Here is a 20,417-nt window from a genome sequence, read left to right on the forward strand (position 1 = left end):
TGGCCATATAACTAGAAACAATTATTCACCTGCCTTGTACTGAAGGTGACTCATACCAACAGGGCAACTGAATTGCCTCACTTACATGGTTGGTACTGTGTATCACCTCATGATTCATGTTTGTGCTGCATTTTGGAAAATAAAAATATATGTGTATACACACACAAACACACACACACGAACCACTGAGCTAGTACATAGGTACAGAGGCTGTCAATTTCTGACCCTAAGTTGAAGCTTTCAGTAACTGACAAGTATACTAATATAGTCTCTTTATTCATAAAAGTTTTTTTTTGGGGGGGCCCAGGGATTGAACTCTGGACCTTGCACTTTTGAGGCAGGCAGCGGAACCACTGAGCTAAACCCCCAGCTCCATGAAAGTATTTTAAATAGACTGACTATATTCAAAACTGAACTCAAGTTTTCCCCAAGTTTTATAAAATATAAAGTTTCGCCACTTACTATTTATTTATAGTTGATTTATTTTTAGTGATAAAGGGGATTGAATCTAGGGCCTTTCCACTTGGCTGTATCTCCAGTCCTCTTCATCATTAGTAGTATTTTTAAAAAATTGAGATGGAGTCTTGGTATGTTCTCCAGGTGGGAACTGAATTTGTGATCCTCCTGCTTCGGTCTCCCAGCGTGCTGGGAGCACAGGTGTGCGCCACCACCTCAGGCAAGCTTCTTCATGAGCGCTGAGCTACATCACCAGCACCTCCTCTAGCACTTTTTTTCTTTTTAAATGTTGAGACAAGGTTTTACCGAATTGCCCAGGCTGGGCTCCAATTTGGTGTCCTCCTGTCTCTGCCTCTCGATTAGGTGGGTCACTCTCTTTTTGAGGTCCAGATTCTCACCTTTCTCTCCTATGTGGACCGAGGGAGTCTGATACCTGTTACTGAGTCTGAGGAGGATTCAGTCGAAAGGGCTTTGGGATTGGGTGTGATAATACGTAAGCGTGTTTTGATGGTGAGACTGTGTAAGGAGTTGTACTTAGAGAAAACGCATTTACGAAATGCTGTTTGTGAGAAGGCTTGAGTGTGTTGAGCTGGTTTGAAAGACTGGATGTGTTTATGTGTGACTAACCACGTAAGGCGCAGAAACCGATCCAGGCCCCAGCCAGGGGGAGGCGGCACCCCGCAGCCTCTGCTTCCACACGAACCGGAATAACCTGTTGCGAGACCTCAAGCTCCCGCGGTTACAGGTCGGCGTCCCCGCCGCGCGCGTAGGCATCAGCCGGGTGTAGTCGCGCGGCCAGCGCTTGACAGGAGGGCCGTCACGTGGCAGCCGGAAAGCGCCGCTTTGCGACCTCGATGACAGGCAAAATGTGCGACAGCCCTGGCGCTGGCCAACCAGGGGCGGAGGCGGCAGCTAGGGAGGAAGCGGAGGAGGCGGAGGCGGTCGCGGGGTTAGCCCGCCTGCTCGTTCACCGGGTTTCCCCGCCCCTGCCGGTCTCGCTGCCGCTGAAGGGAGCCGGGGGCGCTCTGTTGCAACCTGCTCTCATCTTGGCCGGCGGCAGTTTAGACCCGACCCGCCTGTACATCAACCTCTCTGTCGGGGCGGCTGCGGCGTGGGCTCCCGGGCGCCTGAAGGTTACCGAGTGCATGAGCGCCTAGCGCCACCCGCGCTGCCTCTCCCGCCGGGCTGCCCGCCCGCCCGCCGGCTTCCCCGCCAGCCCCTCGGCGCCCGGCGGCGGCGGCGGCGGCGGCGGCGGCGGCCACGGCGACAACGGCCGCAGGAGGCGCAGTCTCCCGCCCAGGTGCGCGCTTCCCTCCCGGCGCCGCGGAACTCGGCGGCCGCCATGGCGTCCAACATGGACCGCGAGATCATCCTGGCGGATTTTCAGGTGAAATGTCTGGCCCTGTTCCCCTCCCACCTCCAACCTCGTGGGTTACTGTGTTAGAAGGGTAGCCTCTTCCCAGCGTTTGAACACTGCAGTGTTGTGTAGTTTAGGCTTTTACGTGGGGTGTGTGTGTGTGTGTGATTTATGAGCATATAATTCGTATGTTACGTTGGTTGTATAGAATGTATTACGTACGAGTTGAATGAGATTTTTTAATGGGGTGTTAAGATTTTAAGATTTTTGGATTACTCGCGCGTGTGTGTGTGTGTATGTGTGTGTGTGTGTGTAGTGTTTCCTCTGTTATATGGGGAATGTACAATTTGGGGATATTAAGTATGGGGCCATTAAGTATGATATATTTTGGATTATTCTCTGAGGAGACTGGTGTATGGAGTGTGTGTTGTTATGGATGTTGTGTATTGTATTAAGGGAAAAGTAAAAAAGCAAAGTGATGAGAAAGAGGTGATGGGGGTATTGTGGTCCTATTCAGGGAAGAGTAAACCTTTTGACATTTTGCCTTATTGGAATCTTTGGAGGGCAAGAAGATAAGAAAGGGGCAGAGACTGTATATTCCAATGGATCTTTACAGTGAACTCACATGCTTAATAACCAATTTGTATTTGTGGATTTCCCTCCCCTCCAGACTTGAATGGGTTAGTTGGTGCCCTTTCTCTAGGAATAATTTAAAGGATAAGTAAAGGTTATTTTCTTACTGAACCCAGCTGTTGTGACACTGGCATGAAAGTATTTTAGGGAGGGCCTTTGAAATTAGAGCTGTATTTATCCGGAAAGAGTTGAAGTTAGAAGTGATATCTTGTTAACATTACCTTTGCCTTTTGATGTAGAAAATATTTTAGTGAGATATTTTTAACCATTTTGGCATTAACTTAGAAGCCACTGTTAGGTATAGGCAGACTTTCCTTTTTTTAATCCTGTCATTGTTGCACATAGTCTAACAGTATGTGTCCTTACTGATCTTTTTATCTCTCTGTTCAAGTTTCTTATTTTTACAACTTGATGTTTGCTCTTTTATTTACTGTGGTATCTGATACACTTGGAATATGGATATATCTACCTTTTAATTATGTTGTAGCCTCTAAACATAGAGAGGAGGGCTCTTAAAAGTTGACCCCCAAGTTGTAGGTTTAGGAATGACTTAAGGTCTTCGCCTGTCTAAATCTTTCATCCTCTTTTTGATTTTTAAAAAAACATACTTAAAATATATTTTATTAAACCAGGGGTGGTAAGGCATGCTGTAATTCCAGTACTCTGGAGGCTGAGGCAGGAGGGATGGTGAGGCAGAAGGATCACCTAGGGTTTAGAGCCATCCTGGGCTACATAGTGAGTTCAAGGCCAGGGTGAAGTACAGAGGGAGACTCTGACTCAAAAAAAAAAAAAAAATATATATATATATATATATATTATATATAAAATCAGTGCTAGCTATATTATAGTGGCACAAAGTTACTACTAAAACTAAACACATTAGAACCTATTTTACAAAATAGTAGGCTTCAGTGTTGTATTTTCATATGTTGTATTAGCCTTTCTCCCCTGTTCTACAGTGCAGTCTTTAATGTAGAATGCATACTGTGAAAAAGGACTTAGTATTTTTAGGTGTAGTTTTATTCTGTTATAAAATTGTACTCGGATGTGAAAAACTTTGGACAATATCAATAAGTGCAGTTAACCTTATTGGTTGAATTAATTAAAATTAATATTGTAACTTTGTTTTGATTTCTCCCAACTTTTTACCTTAATAACTTGCAGCTGCTTTCTAACTTATTATTTGTGACAATCATTAGAACAGGAGATTGAGAGTTCTTTATTCAGAGGTAAAGTTAATATTTTCTGATGAGTATCAGTTTTATCAAAGTAATTATTTTGATCATATTAGTATGTATTTTAATTAATTAATTAATTAGGTAGTGCTGGGAATTGAAGCTAGGACCTTCACACTGAGCTACATCCCCAACCCTTTTAATTTTTTATTTTGAGATAGTCTTGCTAAGCTGCTAAGTCAACTAGGCTGTGCTGGAACTTATGATCCTCCTGTCTCATATATCTCGTAGTGCTGGGATCATAGGTGTGTGCCACTATACTCGACTACATTAATAAAGTCTAATAAGATTTTTGTCTTGCTTGAATAGCATTAGAGTGGTCTTTTAGGCCAGTGACAATGCTGTCCACAGTTGTTTATAAATGGAAAATAAAAAACTAGTGGTATTTGTTGTAAACAGTTGTTTACTAAATGGTGAAAGTTTGTTTTTTTAATTCTTTTATTGATACATTTTAGATATACAATACATTTACATTTCTCATTGGGAACTTGTACCTTTACATGATGCATCTTGGTTTTTATTTTTTCCCCTTTCCCAACCCTCCCTTCACCCCCTCCACCCTTCACTATTTACAAAGACTTTGTTTCCATTTTTTCCATTTCTCATAATTTTTCCTTTCCCTTCTTTCCCCTACCCTTCACACTTCCCCTACCCCTTTGGACCTTTTCTTCCTATTTCCCATTATCAGTTACTCATTCTAATCATTGGTACATTTTAGGTATACAATATAATGACATTCATCATTGGAAATTTGCACCTTTACATAATGAAAGTTTTATATTGTTAACTAGGTAAGAAAATATTTAGGAAACTGTACACATGTTAATCACATTAACCTTTGTGTGTTTAGGAACCTGTGCTTTTCTTACAAATGAAGGTACCAGATCAGTTTGGTCTCATAACCTTAGTTTAAAATTGATTATTCTTAGTATTTTTTTATATTCTGTGATTTTTAGGATTAACTTAAAAACAAGCATTAGTCTAGTTATAGGAAAACCAGGTAATTTATTTTATCTTTTTTTTTTTTTTGTACCGGGAATTGAACTCGGGACCTTGAGCTTGCAAGGCAGGTGCCGGAACCACTGAGCTAAATCCCTGGCCCTTAGGTAATTTATTTTAAAGATTATACCTCAAGTTTTGGCATGAACATTCTTGAATGACATTGGTTTCTTCTACAGCTGGACAAGTCACTTAACCCACACAGAAGTGGATATAACAAAATTATACTTTGTTATATGATTGTAGGAATCAGTAATAGTTTTGAGAGCTCAGTGTGTCTTTGTAAGAGGACATAATTTTTGAATTTGATTGATTTAAAGATAAATGTCAGATTTTGATGATTGCTAGATAATAAGTTCTGGTAATACAGTGTTTAAATATGTAAAAACTTTTGAGAAGGGATTTTTAAATTTGTTTGAGTTTGTATCTATTTCAACTCAACAGACAAGACTTCTGTTGAAAGGGGAGAAGTGATGAGTGGATGAAAGATTATGGCTCATACTTAATGAGATAGGATTGGAACATTGTAGGTAGATGAACTTTTTACAAAGCAATTATAGTCCAAATTGTTCTCAGGTAAAAAATTTAGTCATGGTAAAATACATATACTAAAATTTGCCAGTTAAGTGTACAGTTCAGTGGCATTAATTACATTCATACTGCTATGTAACCGTTACTGCCATCCATTCCAGCACTCTTCATCTTAGGAAACCATAACTGTGTCCATGAAACAGTGACTCCCCAGTCCTTCTCTCTGGCCCTTGGCAACCACCGTTCTATTTTCTGTCTTTATGAATTTGACTGTTCTAGGTATCTCATGTAAGTAGAATTATGCAGTATTTGCCCTTTTGTGACTGGCTTATTTCACTTAGTATAATGTCCCCAGGGTTCATTCACGTTATAATGTGTCAGAATTTTTTTTTTTCAGAATTTTCTTTTTATAGCCAAATTGTATCCTGTTGTTTGTATATATCACATTTTATTTATCCATTCATCTTTGATGAACATGTAGGCTATTTCTGTCTTTTGGCTATTATGAATAATGCTGCTGTGAACATTGGTGTATTAATATGTTTGAGTCCCTGCTTTCACTTCCTTTGGGAATACACCCAGAAGTAAAATTGCTGGATCACACAATAATCTTATTTTTAGTTTTTTTAGGAACTGTCCTACAGTTTTCTATAGTGGCTGCACCACCAAAATTTTGAACGGAGAGAGTGCCAACATCTTGTTTAATTAATTATTTTTAAATTTAGCTCTCTGAGCAAGTAACTTTAGAATTTGGAATGTTTTACCAAAAATCAGCTTGCGCGCTTCCTCCCTCCCTCCCTCCCTCTTTCCCTCCCTCCCTCTCTCTCTCTCTCTCTCAAATTAGCACATTCTATTATTGGTAAAGGAATGAATAGAGTAGTACACTTACATGTTGGCTAGGGGTATAAAGGAATTTCCTGGGTTTAAAAAAAAAACAGGCATTGATGAATCATGAAGACCCCTCTCCCTTTAATGTTCGTGGGTTGTTTTTTTTTTTTTTCTGGTACCAGGGATCGAAATCAGGACCTTATGCCTGGTGGCGGAACCACTGAGCTAAATCCCCGGCCCTCCTTTAATGTTTCTGTAACAGAGATGAATTCAGGTGAAAGTTCCAAATCTTTTTCTGGTAATTGTAGAATTCTTTCTTTCCCCAAGTACCAGGGATTGAACTCAGGACCTTACGCTTGCAAGACAAGTGTGGCACCACTGAGCTAAATCCCCAGCCAATTGCAGAGTTCTTTAACAGCTTTTTTCCTCTTCACAAAGATTATTTGATCAGATATACTTTTGAGATCTATTTGGTTTGCTTACAGATGTAAAAATAGTCATCCAAACAGTTGCAGTTGCTGTCAAATAATCTTAGTAATATTAATTACCTAATACTTTGTTTTAATGAAATAAAAAAATGAATTTCCCTTCACAACCCTTTTTAAAAAATTCATTATTACTACATGTTTGCAGTACATGTTTACATTCATCTTAACGGATAGGTACATGTCCTTAACATATCTTAATTCTTTTTATTCTCTTTCCTTCCCCTCTGGATCCCCTTTCCCATTTGCAAAAGATCTATCTCCCTGTTTCCTATTGTTTATATTTAATTTAAAAATTATACTTTGGACTTCTCAAATAAAAAAGTTATGTGATATTTAAGCTTGTGTATCTGATTTATTTCACTTAACATTATAGTCTCAAAATACATCCATTTTTCTACAAATCTTTTTTTTTTTGGTACTGGGGATCGAACTCAGGTCCTTATGCTTGCGCAGCAGGCAGCGAAACCACTGAGCTAAATCCCCAGCCCCATTTTTGTACAAATGATTACTTTATCCTTCTGTATGGCAGAGTAGTACTCCATATGTATAACTACTGCATTTTCTTTATCCAGTCATAGGCTGATGGATATAGGCTGCTTCCAAGATTAAGCTTAAGAGTTGTGCTACACTGTAGTATGATGTCTTTAACTCTTTTGGGACGATACCAAGAAGGGGAATAGCTGAGTTGAATGGAATTTTTAGTTTTAGTTTTTTGAGGAATCTCCAGTACTGATTTCCAGAATGGTTGAAATAGTTTACATTCCCACCAACAATGTAGGAGGGTACCCCCACCCCAGGCTCACCAGTATTTTTTTTTTTTTTAGTGATAGGTATTCTTTCTGGCATAAGATTGAATGTTAGTGTTGTTTTAATTTGCATTTCTGTGATAGCCAGAGATGTTGAGCATTTTTTCAGGTATTTATTGGCCATTTTTTTACTTCTTCTGAGAATTATCTATTCATTTTAGTTGTCCAGGTTTGACTGGGTCTTTTATTTTGGTGGACCTGATTTTTTTTGAGTTTCTTTGTACATTTGAGATATTGGATCCCCTTAACCTTTTGATTATTGTCATGGTAATTTCCTTTTCCTGTAAGATAAAATTTTATAACAATTTTCTTTGGGAACAAAAAGGTGGTATAACCATTTAGTCTTACAGGTTGGTCTCTCACATTTTATTATTTTTATTTTGATATTGCTAATAATATAGAAACAGATCCTAGCTCTACTCAAGTAAAGGACAATTTTCACTGGTAATACTTTATTTCAGCCTTTCTTAAAAATAAAACCTTATCTGCCTAGTTAAAAGAATTCTTTCCGAATTTAGTTCCAGTTGTCATAGATTAAGAGTTCTTTAATTTGTTCTCAAATTTTGCCCTGGTTTATTTTAATTTTTTGTATTGCTGGATATGTGACCTCTGGCCTTGTACATATTACCACTGAGCTATATCCTCAACCTAAGCATTGATTTTCTTTTTTCTTTTTCTTTTTCTTTCCTTTTCTTTTTTTTTGAGACAGGTTCTCACTATGTAGCTCAGGCTGATTTTAAACTAACTACTTAGCCTAGGCTAGCCTTGAACTTGTGCTGATCCTCCTGTCTCAGCCTCCTAAGTGCTGGGATCACAGGTGTGTGCCACCATGCCTGGCTTTGCATTGATTTTGATGTTACTTTTAGTTTTTTGTTTTTTTGTTTTAAACCACACAGTTGTGCCTTTGTTGTTCCCTCTTGATCTTTCCAGCTAGTAATACTTTTGCTGCCGGTATTGCTGTATAAATTTTCTAATACTGGATTATCACCATGGACTTTTAAGGTATCATATGCTTCTGAGCTGTTTTTTGAAGCAGAGTTTTCCATGACTTTGCTCTATTGGTAAGTCAGTTTTAAGTAGTTTCTGTCCCTTTGTGACATTTTCTCAATGCAGTTTTGAATTCCTCTTTTTTCTTTTTTAGTTTGACAGAAAGAGATATCTTCTAGAAAGAGAATGCTAGAGTGTGCATGCAGAAATGGTATCAGTGGTATTGGTATTGTCTACAGTGATGTGGATTAGGAATCACACTAAGTATCCATGGAACATATTTCATTGTGAGAGATTACCCTGGGTAGGAGATTGAGTACTTTGGCCACAAAGTAGTATGTTACCTGCCCCCTTTTTCTCTTTTTTTCTATCCTCTTTATTAGACAAACAAATCCTGTTATGTAAATATTTGGATTGTAGGTTTTTGGGAAAATAAGGTTCTTGCATATAAAATAAAGTTTAATAGCTTATTAATTATTAAATAGTTTACTTAATAGTGATTAAGGATATGCCTTTGGGTTCAGACAACTGGGATTTAAATCACAGTTCTACCACTTATGTGATTTTTGACCAATCCCTTCACACCTGTGTGCCTCAGTTTTTTCATAGGAAAAATGAGTCAGCACATGGAAAGTGATTAAAACTAGTGTCTGACATAGAAAGTATTCAACAAATTCTAGATGTTATTTTCATTTTTGACAATTTTAAGGTGTATTTTTTTTTTCAAGAAAACTTCAGACATAATCTATTTAAGTTTGTTACTTTTCCACTGTAGAAATTGGAGATGACTTGTTGAAGCTTATGGGTTGGTTTGGAACAAAGATTTTGTCCAGGAACATTTTAAAGTGTTTATTTTATAGCCAATTTATCAGGTAGCTTGACATTCTTGAGGAAAACAGATCTGCCATTTAGAAATTTCTCCAAGTGAGGAAGCTTATGTATAAAATAAATTAAGAAGAATGTGGTGTGTGTCTGTAGTTCCAGTTATTTGGGAGGCTGAGGCAGGATTATTAATCACTTGAGCCCACAAGTTTGAGGCCACCAGCCTGGTGGACAGTGAGACTCTTTCTTATAAATGAATAGATAGATAATTAGATGATCTCTGGCATGTAAAAGACATACATGAAGGAAGGAAGAGAATTTTGGTCATTTGTAGGCTACTGCTTAGTGCCATACTGATTAGCTTATAGATAGTTGAAAGCCTTGAAATGAACACAAGAATCTGTATTTGCCGAGCAAGGTTGGGTTGATACCTATTGTTTGTGTGACTGTTTTTATGGTCACTGTACATCAAGGATTAGCAAACTCGTTTTGCAGACTTTCTACATGTTTTGGTAAATATTTATTGGAACATAGTTAAATGCATTTGTTTACCTGTTGCCTGTGTTTGCTTTCTTGCTTTAGTGAGGGAGGTAAGTAGTTGAGAATAGATTCTTTATTGCTTATAAACCTAAAATATTTATTATCTGGGTCTTTGTGATAAAAGCTACCCCCCCCACCCCCCAATGCATGCACACACGCACATACGCTCGCAGAGTACATTTCTTTCTAGGTTTTAGTAACTTCAAAGCTAAAACATTTGAATTTCTCCTTAGGGGGTAGTTGTTAGGTGGACTAGCTCTAGCTGTTGTGGTTTGTTTTGGCTATGGTTCTCTGAGCAACACATTATGCTTTATTGGTCTCAGTAACTCACTATAGAAAGGATATCTACCTGGAATTATATTGAGGTTAAAAGGGACTAGAGTACACAAAATACAGTTTAGATAATTACTTGGAAGCACTGGGGTTGAGAACATTAATTATAATTCATGTAATTGATTTAGGGTAGAGATGAACAAACTACTGTAGTCTGTTGGTCAAACCATCACCTGTTTTGGTATAAAGTCATGTTGGAACACAGTCACTCATGTTTATGTGTTGTCTCTGGCCGCTTTTGTCCTCAATAGCAGGGTTGAGTAGTTGACAGTATGCCTGCAAAACCTAAAATATTTGCCATGTGTTTTTGTAGGAAGGTTTGCTGATCTAAATCAGTGGTGATTTCTGTTCCCCAGAGGATATTATGCAATGTCTGGAGACATTTTTGACTGTTAGAGCTGGAGGGTGCTGTTGACATTCATTGCATAGAGGCTATTGGCATTTAGTACATAGAGGTTAAGGATGCTACTAAACATTTTATAATGCACAGGATGTCCTCATACTTGAAGAATTATCTGGTCCTAAATTTTGATAGTGTTGAAAAACTTTGATCTAAATCAGTAGTTCTCAAACTTTGGCTTGCATCAGGATAACTGGGAGGGCTTGTTAAGCCACAGATTACTGGGCTTCTACCTCAAAGTTTTTGATTCAATGGATCTGGGATCAAATCTGCAATTTTGGATTTTATCAGATTCCCAGGTTATGCTGTTGTGCTTGAGAACCACAGATCTAGATGCTTTTTGGAATTCCATCCATTCCTGTAATTCTTTGATTTTTGTGATCCTAAATACAATGCTATTTCTGTGACTTAGGAAATGGAGTATTTTAGTGTATACTTGATGCTTAGGCTGTTTCATGAGTCCATTTGTCTTTGGACTCTTACTTTTTGTGTCTCTGGAAAATTTCTATTTGTCTTTCAAAGCCTACCATCTACCTTTAGCTTATAATATTCATACCCTTTGCCCAGTTAGGTTTAGTACTTTCTTTTTCTGTACCTTGTACATGTTTCTCTTTTTGAGTCATGTTAGATTGTCAGTGATCAGTTTCCTGTACTGTCAGCTCTTCAGGTGAATAACTGCCTAGGTTTTAACCATCTATTACCACAGTATAAGAGGTACTCAGTGAATAGTTTTTAGTATAGACTTGTCTAGGTTGTTATGGTACAAATAGGGTAGAATTATAAATTTTTATCTATTTTTTACGTTTTCTACTTGCCAGTGTGATTTTGAATAATAAAATCTATCACTGAAAGAATAAAAATTCTATCTTATTCAATTGAGGATTATAACTTCAAAGTTGCCTTTATGTAGAGAAGTACAAAACAACTTTCTGGTTTAGCTTTTATGGAGGGGCACAGTTATGTACTATGGCAAGGCACCAGGATTGAGGCTAAGAACCTTGTAAAATTTGAATACAATTACTGAATTGTGGCATTTACTTTTCTTGCTAATGGTTTCACTCTTTAATTTTTTTTTTTTGAGTGGTGCTGGGTTTTTAATCTTCAGCATTGCACATGTAAGACAGAAACACTACCACTGAGCTACATCCCCAGTCCTTAAACTGTTTTTGCTTTTTGTTTTGTACCAGGGATTGAACTTGGGAACTTGCACTTGAGAGGCAGGCGGTGGAACCACTGCGCTAAATCCCTGGCCCTCAAATTGTTTTTTAAGGCAGAAATTTTAATTTCAAATCAGAATTGTTCACCATCTTAATCCCTAGTCATTCAGTTTAAAATCAGTTTGTTAGATAATTTCGAAAAGCAGTCTGTTAAATTAACAGAATAATTATACCTTTTATATTTATTTGTGGTTATAGATGAATTATTGATATTGGAAGAATGAGATATCAACTTGTGGTAAGGAAGGAGGAAGAGTTTTCAGGTGATGTGTACTTTAATGGCTTTAGTTAGGTTTGAGTCACTTTTTCTTTTTTTTTTTTTAAAATTTTCTTTGTTCTTTGCACTTCACCCTGATTCCCAGGATTCTTTAATGGTTTGCTATAATAGAAGAGTGTTAGTGAGAGGAAAGCTTTTTATCTTGTGCTCTGCTGGATCCCTTCCCTTTTTTTCTCCAAGGAAAAGTAGTGATTGAGCTTGTTTTTTAAAGTCAATTTTAGGTGTATCCTTTGACATGTGGTTAAAGTAAGGTGGCAACACAATTGAGCAGTCATATTTCAAGTTTAATAGGGGATGAGTAATAACATTAATTTCTAGCTTTGGTTGCTTTGTGTGTGCTGGATATTGTGTTAGGCCCTTAATAGCTAATTTACATAGTGACCCTGCATTGGGATATGGTGATACAGTTTTTCATGGTTTCTGTGTGTTTTTCTTGTGAGAAGCATCAGTTGCCTTAGTTTCTGTCTTTTCAGGATGTTCCTATAGTGAAAAGCCTTGGAAGATAGAGATAATGTCTTTGTCTGGAGTAAAGGGCAGGCATACATACTTTCCACTATAAAAGATTTGGATTCTTTACACTCTGAGTTCTTTTTCTGCAGTGCAGTCCACTGTACATACAAGCGTCTTTTGACCTACTTTGTGTCACCCTTTGGGAAATGGGACTGGGGAATCAGCACAAGAAAATGCTGATATTCTGACTACTGATAATTGCTGTGAGTCATTGTTTCTAACCTGGGAGTCAGTGTCTTCTGCCAGCACCTGTGACACCAGCAGACTAAATTATTAGCTTGCAAGTAAGGTAAATCTCACATCCTTCTTGGTTCGTAAGAGTTTTGGCAACAAGGATAAAATGTGGAAACACATGACTTTTTGGAGGAAAGATGAGGATCTCATAACCTGGTTAACAGAATTTGGGGAAGCCTGTGGGAATTGGTAGAAATATGTTGACCAAATTGTTAAGTGATTTTCTTCTTTATGGCCTGTTAATGAGGTGGTATTGGCGAGGTGGTTGCAGACTGAATTCCAGGAAGTAGGTTCAAAGACAGTTTCCTGAACATTCTTCTGGTTATTACTAAGTCTTTTGGATAGATGGGATCCCCACCCCCCCAACCTGGAGGTCAGCCTCAGGTTCTCCCCACTATAGCAACTAGTACTAGGGTGGTCCTGGCTAGGACAGCAGTTACAGATGTGTGTGTACCTATACTTTGGAGTGAAAGGAGGCAAGTTTGCAACTTCTGTGGGCAGAAAGCAAACTTACTAGAACTTTTGTTTACTTGAGAGATGGAGTGTGTAATGTTTTATGGCACAGCCCTTCCTCTGGAGGAAACTTTGTTCCCTGCTTCACTGTCTGAAGCATAGCCACTGACTCAGTGGAGTCCTCATCTCACAGAAATTTCTCCTTAAACCTGGGCCTGATTCATTGATGGTTCAGCCAATTTGAAAGCTGATTGTGTCTGTTCAGCTTCTGGATCTATTCAGCCTCTGCATCAGCTGTGCAGATTGACAGATGTGGAGCATTCTATCTGTTGGATAGAATGTGGACAGATAGATGTGATTGCTTTATTCTTGAGGCAGCACTCAAGGCTGTTATTAAGGTTGGGCAGTATTCTTGGTGAAACTTCTTGTATTTCTACTGATAAATAGTAATAAGGCTGGGATTGGAACTCATGTGTGTTTGACTACAAAGTAAAGTCTGTCATCTTTTATAACCACATTTCTCAAGTGGGGTGTACTCAGAGTTACACAATAAACCAGGCCTGGTGGTGCATACCTGTAGTCCCAGCTACTTGGGAGGCTGAGACATGAGGCTTGCTTGAGCCTAGATATTTGAGGCTAGCCCGGACAATACAGTAAGACTTAGTCTCACAAACAAACCTACAGAATAAATGTGCATGACTTCTTGTAATACGGATTTATTAGAATAATTGAAAAAAGAAGTACACAGTTTCTTAAAATAATTATGAGGTATGCATAAAATTTACATGAATTTTAAATAGAAAATGAGATTTCTAAAGTATTGTAAAATGGATGTGGCTTACTTCTCTTTGGGTCATCTATGCACTTCCAATGATGGAACATGTTTTCTTTCTTGTACTGTTATAAATACAGTAGTGGGAAAATTTAAAAAATACTGCATTTTACTGTGTTGCCCTTTAAAAAGCAAATCAAATAGGTTTAAAGATGGGGGGGCTGGGAAAAAAGAATTAAGATATATTATGTTACAGGTACAAATTCCCTGTGGTGAATGTGATCATTATGTATGACAGATATGTACTAACACAAAAAAGATACAGTTTAAAAAAAGCAAATCAAAACTCTATCTAGGTTTTTTTTTTAAATTTCTTCATCTTTTTGTAGATTTTTGGAATGGAGAAAGAACAGTAAAGCTTTTCTGATGTTCCTGGATTGACTGAGGCTAATAAAGGAGTTAGAGGAAGAAAAACAAAATAAGCAAGCAAGCAAACAAACAAATGGGTTTGCTAACGGCTTATCTTGAAGCTGTGTGTGGCAGTGGTGGCTACTGAGAAGTCTTAGTACTTCGACATGTGATTACTTTCTTACTGTATTCTTTACCTCACTTTACATTTATCAGTGTCTATAACTAATTGTGGTAGTATAAATCTGTCTTAATGCTAAGGATTTTTCCGGGGTACTGTCAGTTTTGAGTATATTCTACTGACCCTTGTCTATTTGGTTTGCCACTTGGAAAACTAGATTGGCAGATTAAAGACAGCTTTCTTTAAACTTGTGAACTACAGAAACAAATTATAGCTGATGATCAGACCATCTGGATCACTCATGTAGATATCTACAGTAGGATCCGTTTTTGGATGAAGCTCACTAGAATCAAGCTTATGATTGAGCCTACATTGCCCATAGCCACCATTGTTGTCTGTGTTCATCATTGCATCAGGACATTAACCATCATGAGCTGGACACAAAGTAAAGGACTCTGTTTCTGGCACACAAGGTACCATTACGTGCTAGCTTGTGACTCTTGCCAAAAGTTTTCTCCTACAAAGATGAGAGAAACCAATGCATGGGGCCCTGCCTGCTCCTAGCAGAATGAATCTATTGGACCCTGGACCTTCTCAGAGCTACGTTGGTACCTTATTGCTGTTGACACTTTTCCTGTTCCAGGCCAATCACCTAGCTCTGGCCATACCATTGTGGCCCTAGAAACTAATCTGTGTTGCTTTTGATTTTCTGGACTATTCGCAGTCTGACAGTGGTTCATATTTTATTTCAAAAGCCGCTCAACAGTGACCTGTCATCAAGATATTTGATGGATTGTCCATGTTTCCTACCATCCACAGGCATGGATGAAGAGTGAATGTTGGGATAGCCAATCTCAAAGAGTTGAGATTTTATATCTTTCATCTCCTGGTTCACACACACATCTTAGTCACTTTAGTCACTGAATGTAGCTGTCCTCAGAAAGGAGTCATCTCATCTTGATCACTTCCTCGGTAATGATCAGAACAGAAGGGACAGGAAGGTCATATAGCCGTATTTTGAAAATTTGGGATTCCTCCCTGACCATTTCTGGGCATGTGTTTTTGTTTTTTCACATTTACTGTCACTGGAACATTCATTTTTTCCCTCTTCTTTTCTTTTTTTCCCTCCTCCTCTTCTTCCCTTCTCTACCTCTTTCCCCTTTTCTTTTAAATTCAGGACCTTATGTACCCTGTGCATATCCTCTAGTACTGAGCCACTGACCCCTACTCCGAAAATTTAATTTGCTAGTTAAATTGCCAAAAGCCTTAGCTATAGTCTTGGAATAAAGATTTCTGAAAAAGAGCCCATTTTTCTAAACAAGATAACAAGTGGTAATTTGTAAGGAGTTAAATTTCTGTAGTAAAGTAAACAAATAATTGAAGACAAGTGTAATTTTGGCAAAGAGGTGCTCCCACCATTTTTCTTTTTAACTAATTTAACAAAAGCAGAAACCAGAAAAGGTACAAAAGACATATTAATATATTACATTAATCAAAAGAAAAAAGACAATTAGATAATGTATCATTTTCTGTTTATTGATAACAATGTGGCTTTATTTTTTATTGCCTTATCCTAATAGAATATCATAGTAATATTTAAATATAGCCCATTTGCTTTAAAAATGTGTGTATAGCAGAACTTTGGCATTCCTAGGGATGACATCCTGAAGGTACCCTGAATTAGTTTGTCATGTGGCCTCCTTTTGTTTTTTCTTGTGTAAAATACAGTTAATATTTGAGCTATTAAGAGTAGCACTTTACCTATATTATTCCAACAGCCTTATGGTTATTTCCTTTGTATGAGTGAGAAACTGAGGCTCTGAGAGGTTAATAACATCTTTAAAGTCACAGGGCTAGTTAAGTGGCTAGGCTTGTATTTGAAGCCAATTGAACTTTGATTCAGACTTGATTTTTTAAAAAACTAATCTTGTTTCCTGCCACTATACCTTCCTGTAACCCATTGCTTTTATATAAACAGAGCTAATTGGAAGAGCTCTCCTGAGGTCACCTATTTACTTCCCTATGGCCTTTTGGAATCTGTCCTTGTTTAGATCATGAAAATAGCTGTATTCAAATGTCATTAATGGGGTGTGATTGAGTTTTCAGTGTTGGCAATGATTTTACTACTCACCAGCACATATTTTTTTTCCCCCGGTTCGGGGAATCAAACTCAGGACCTTATGCTTGTGAGGCAGGCGTGGTGCCACTAAAGTAAATCCCCCGCACCAGTACATTTTTAAAGAAACTCTTCTTCTCAAATGTTCTGTTGTTAGCTTAACTGTAGCCGCAAATTTCCCTGGATATATGTTAATCTGATAGTATTTTGGTTAAACTAAAAAAAAAAAAGTGGTTTAGATCATTGAAGTTCACTTTGAGAAAAGAAAATACTGTCACTTTACATCCTTTTGTGATTCTTGATGTAATGAATTGCCTATGACATATTATTTGCCTTTTAGATTTTTAGATTGTAAATCACGTATTTTTTTTAGTCTATATCGTATGTATTGCTGGTCAGGCTGAATACTTACAAGTGATACCATGATAATTTGTAATAATGTTATAAAAAAGCTAAATATGATTTGTTTCTGTTTATTTAAAGAATCTTGTTTCTACAAATACTTGATTGCCTGAAGTGCTGTAAAACTGTATTTCAAGACCCTATCGTACACATGGTACATGATAGACACTCAGTAAATACTTTTGGTAGTTTTATTACTAGTTTTTCAGTCATTGTTCCTTTCAAGTCTTGTGTGAAAACTTAAGTGTGTAATGAAATTTCCAAGATATGTTAAATGTTTGCTCCCTCTTGTGGATATAAAGAAGAATGTGAGCTCTTAAAATGAATCTCTTCTCTAGATTTTTATCAAAAGATGTACTATACACAGTGTGTAAAAATTTACCAAAATTTTCTTTTTTTGGAGGAATAGTAATAAAATTTCTTCAATCTAATAAATATTTTGATTTATATGTACTCATAAAACATATAATAATTATTAAGATATCTTTTTTGCTAGTATAATTATGCACCAAATTATGGTGTTTCAGTCAACAGCTGACTGCATACGTAAGCTTATAGTAGAACTGGAAAGTTCTTATTTCCTAGTGATGCTGTAGCTGTTGTGACATTGTCGTAGTGCAAGATATTACTCCTTGTTTGTGTTGATGCTAGTGTGAACAAACCTCCTGTGTTGCCAGTAGTATAAAAAGATAGCACATACAATTATGTGTGGTGCATAACACTTAATAATATACAACAGTGTCACAGGTTTATGTATTTGCTATGCTATATTTTTTATTACTATTATTTTAGAATATACTCCTATGCACAAAAAATGTTTATGGAAGCATGCCTTGTAAACACTGGCAGCGGCCTCAAACATCTTGTAATAATTGCATGTCTTGATTGCATCAAGAGGCCACGTTGCGTGATTGACACATGCCATCTAGGTTTAAGTACATTCTGTGGTGTTGTACAGTAAGCTCATTTCTCAGAATATATCCCCATTGTTAAGAGGGCACAACTGTACTTACATTAAAATTTAAATAATACTTTTTTTTTTTGGTACCAGGATCAAACTCAATGAGCTTGTGAGGCAGGCGCGGTGCCACTGAGCTGAATCCCTGGCCCTAAATAATACTTTTTTGAATACATCTCTTCCATTTTCCTTTATCATGAAATAACTTTTCTAATTCTAAAACTATGAAATATTTATTGTTAGATTGTCTGTGAGAGTAGCTCTGTTGTTTAATTTTCCAATAATTGTTGTATTGTTTAATTTTCCAATAATTATGATAAGCATTCCATGTTTTGATAAAAAGAAAAATGACTTAATAATTTCTATAGCCTTCACAGTTTTTAAAGTCAGAATACCTAGTCAGTTTTTTTTTTTTTTTTTTGGTACTGGGGATTGAACTCGGGTCCTTGAGCTTGCGCAGCAGGTGGCAAAACCACTGAACTAAATCCCCGGCCCCCTAATCAGGTTTTTTTTTGGTACCAGGGATTGAACTCAGGTCCTTGCGCTTGCAAGGCAAGCAACGGAACCACTGAGCTAAATCCCCGGCCTCCTAATCAGTTTTTTAAAAAATACAAAATACATTTAGCTGGTGATGCATGCCTGTAATCTCAGCACTCTGGGACACTGAGGCAGGAGGATCACAAGTTCAGGGCCAGCCTGGGAAACTTAGTGACATAAATCCTGTCTCAAAACAGACCATAAGAAAGGGATAGGGAGGTAGCTCAGTGCAAAGGCCCAGGGTTCAGTCTTCAGTACAAAACAACAACAATAACAATGATGACAAAACCAAAATACCCCCCAACCCATAATACTTTTATTTGCAACTACTAGTATGAGCTAGAAATATATGTAGCTCAGTGGTAGGATGCTAGGCCCTGGCTTGGATCCTTGTCATCTTCAAAGAAAAAGGAAGAAAAAGAAAAGTCAGGTACCAGTATCATTGATACTAAAAATAGCTGTACTTTGGGAATGCTTTGACCTGGAGAATAAATCATTTTAATAAGAGGGGAAAAAAGTCATGAAGACCAAACAAATGATTTTATATATATAACATTCCCCGCATTCTAGAAGTAATATGTAATTTTTCTTTTTGTACTAGAGATCAAACCCCAGAGCTTTTGCAATGCACTACATTCTCAGCTCTTTTAAATTTTTATTATTTTGAGGCAAGGTCTTGCTAACTTGTTAAGTTACTCTGGCTGGGTGGAACTTGTGATCCTCCTGCCTCGCCCTCCTAGAGTGCTTAGATTACATGTTTGTGCCATCAAGCCCAGCTAGTACTAAGCAAATTTATAAGGTCAGGCAATACAAGTACAGAGTTCACAAAAAAGTATGTATGCACACTTCAGGAAAAGAAAAATAGTATGATGATTTTTCAACAAATGGTGTTACCCTTGTATGGGGGACCCTGGAGGATGTTGTATATTCTAGAAAACATACTATACTGCTGGCCTTTAGAGATGAAATTGAAAATTCATGTGCAGCAAACTCATTGACCAAGGTTACCCAAGCAGAGGTTCGGCGTTGTAATAAATGTCTGAAAGCTAATGGCCACCACTTTAAGCACCTCTTGTAATTGTAGAAGCCAAAGGTAACTTGTATTAATCTCATGATGTCTCAATAAATTCAGTATTAAAATGTTTATACAGGCTTTTCCTGAAGTGTGTATACATTTTTTTGGTGGACTTTGTATATGACAGAAACTTACTGTGTCTTCAAAAAATTAAACTTGGAATTACCAGATGATCTCGCAATTTCACTTCTGGGTGTATACCCAAAAGAATTAGAGGAAAGGATTTAAATGCATATTTAGATTCTCGGCGTTCTTTTTTATACTTATATTACTTTTCTAGATTTCATTTTCTTGTTACTTCTATTATTAGAAGTTGGCTTTCTTTTGGAGGATATTTAAAAATAGAACCAATATTTTGATCATTTTAGAAAAATTGTACTCTATATGCTAAAGACAGATAACATGCAATAGAAGTACACTATCATGTAGCTGTTGGACTAGGGCTCACTTAGTGGATAGGTGACTTATTTTTGAAAATCAGCTGATGTGCATGTTCCAGATCCTTACCTCAGCAAAATCACAATTTATCTGTCATTAACTAAGGCAAACAAAATCTCAAAGCTTTGAGTGTATAATATTGAGAGGACAAAGAACACAAATCCTAAGAGTATAATTTGGCAGACTGGTACAAAATGAATATACTTATGTAATTAACACAGGTTAAAAAAAAATATATATATATATCAAGAATAAGGAGAAAAAAGAGATTAGGAGGCAGACACAAAGGGGAGACTATCTGAGATACAGGGAGAAGATGACCATCTACAGGCCAATGGAAGAAGCTTCAAAAGAAACCCAGTCTGCCGACACCTTGATCTTGGACTTATGGCCTCCTCCAGAATTATGAAAAATACATTTCTACTGTGTAAGCCAAGAACAACAATAACAGTAACAAAAAGAAACAAAGAAGAAAGAAAACAAT

The 20,417-nt window shown here is 37.3% G+C and overlaps 1 protein-coding gene across 3 annotated transcripts in view; it reads left to right on the forward strand.

The window, feature by feature from the left end:
* The first annotated feature begins 1,709 nt into the window (after window positions 1-1,709).
* Window positions 1,710-20,417, forward strand: part of Faf1 (Fas associated factor 1) — a 481,980-nt gene continuing 463,272 nt past the window's right edge. Inside the window, exon 1 of one of the 3 annotated variants that reach the window (XM_004869274.3) lies at window positions 1,710-1,843. In XM_004869274.3, the coding sequence (XP_004869331.1) occupies window positions 1,799-1,843 (45 nt within the window). In that variant the 5' untranslated portion in view covers window positions 1,710-1,798. Of the gene's footprint in view, window positions 1,844-20,053 lie in introns of those variants that run through there. The other 2 variants (XM_087214744.1, XM_021247907.2) reach the window with 2 other exon arrangements.

The sequence above is a fragment of the Heterocephalus glaber genome, unplaced genomic scaffold, assembly GCF_053883595.1.
Source record: "Heterocephalus glaber isolate CG9 unplaced genomic scaffold, H.glaber_assembly_v1.0 deba00001451, whole genome shotgun sequence".
Lineage (NCBI taxonomy): Eukaryota > Metazoa > Chordata > Mammalia > Rodentia > Bathyergidae > Heterocephalus > Heterocephalus glaber.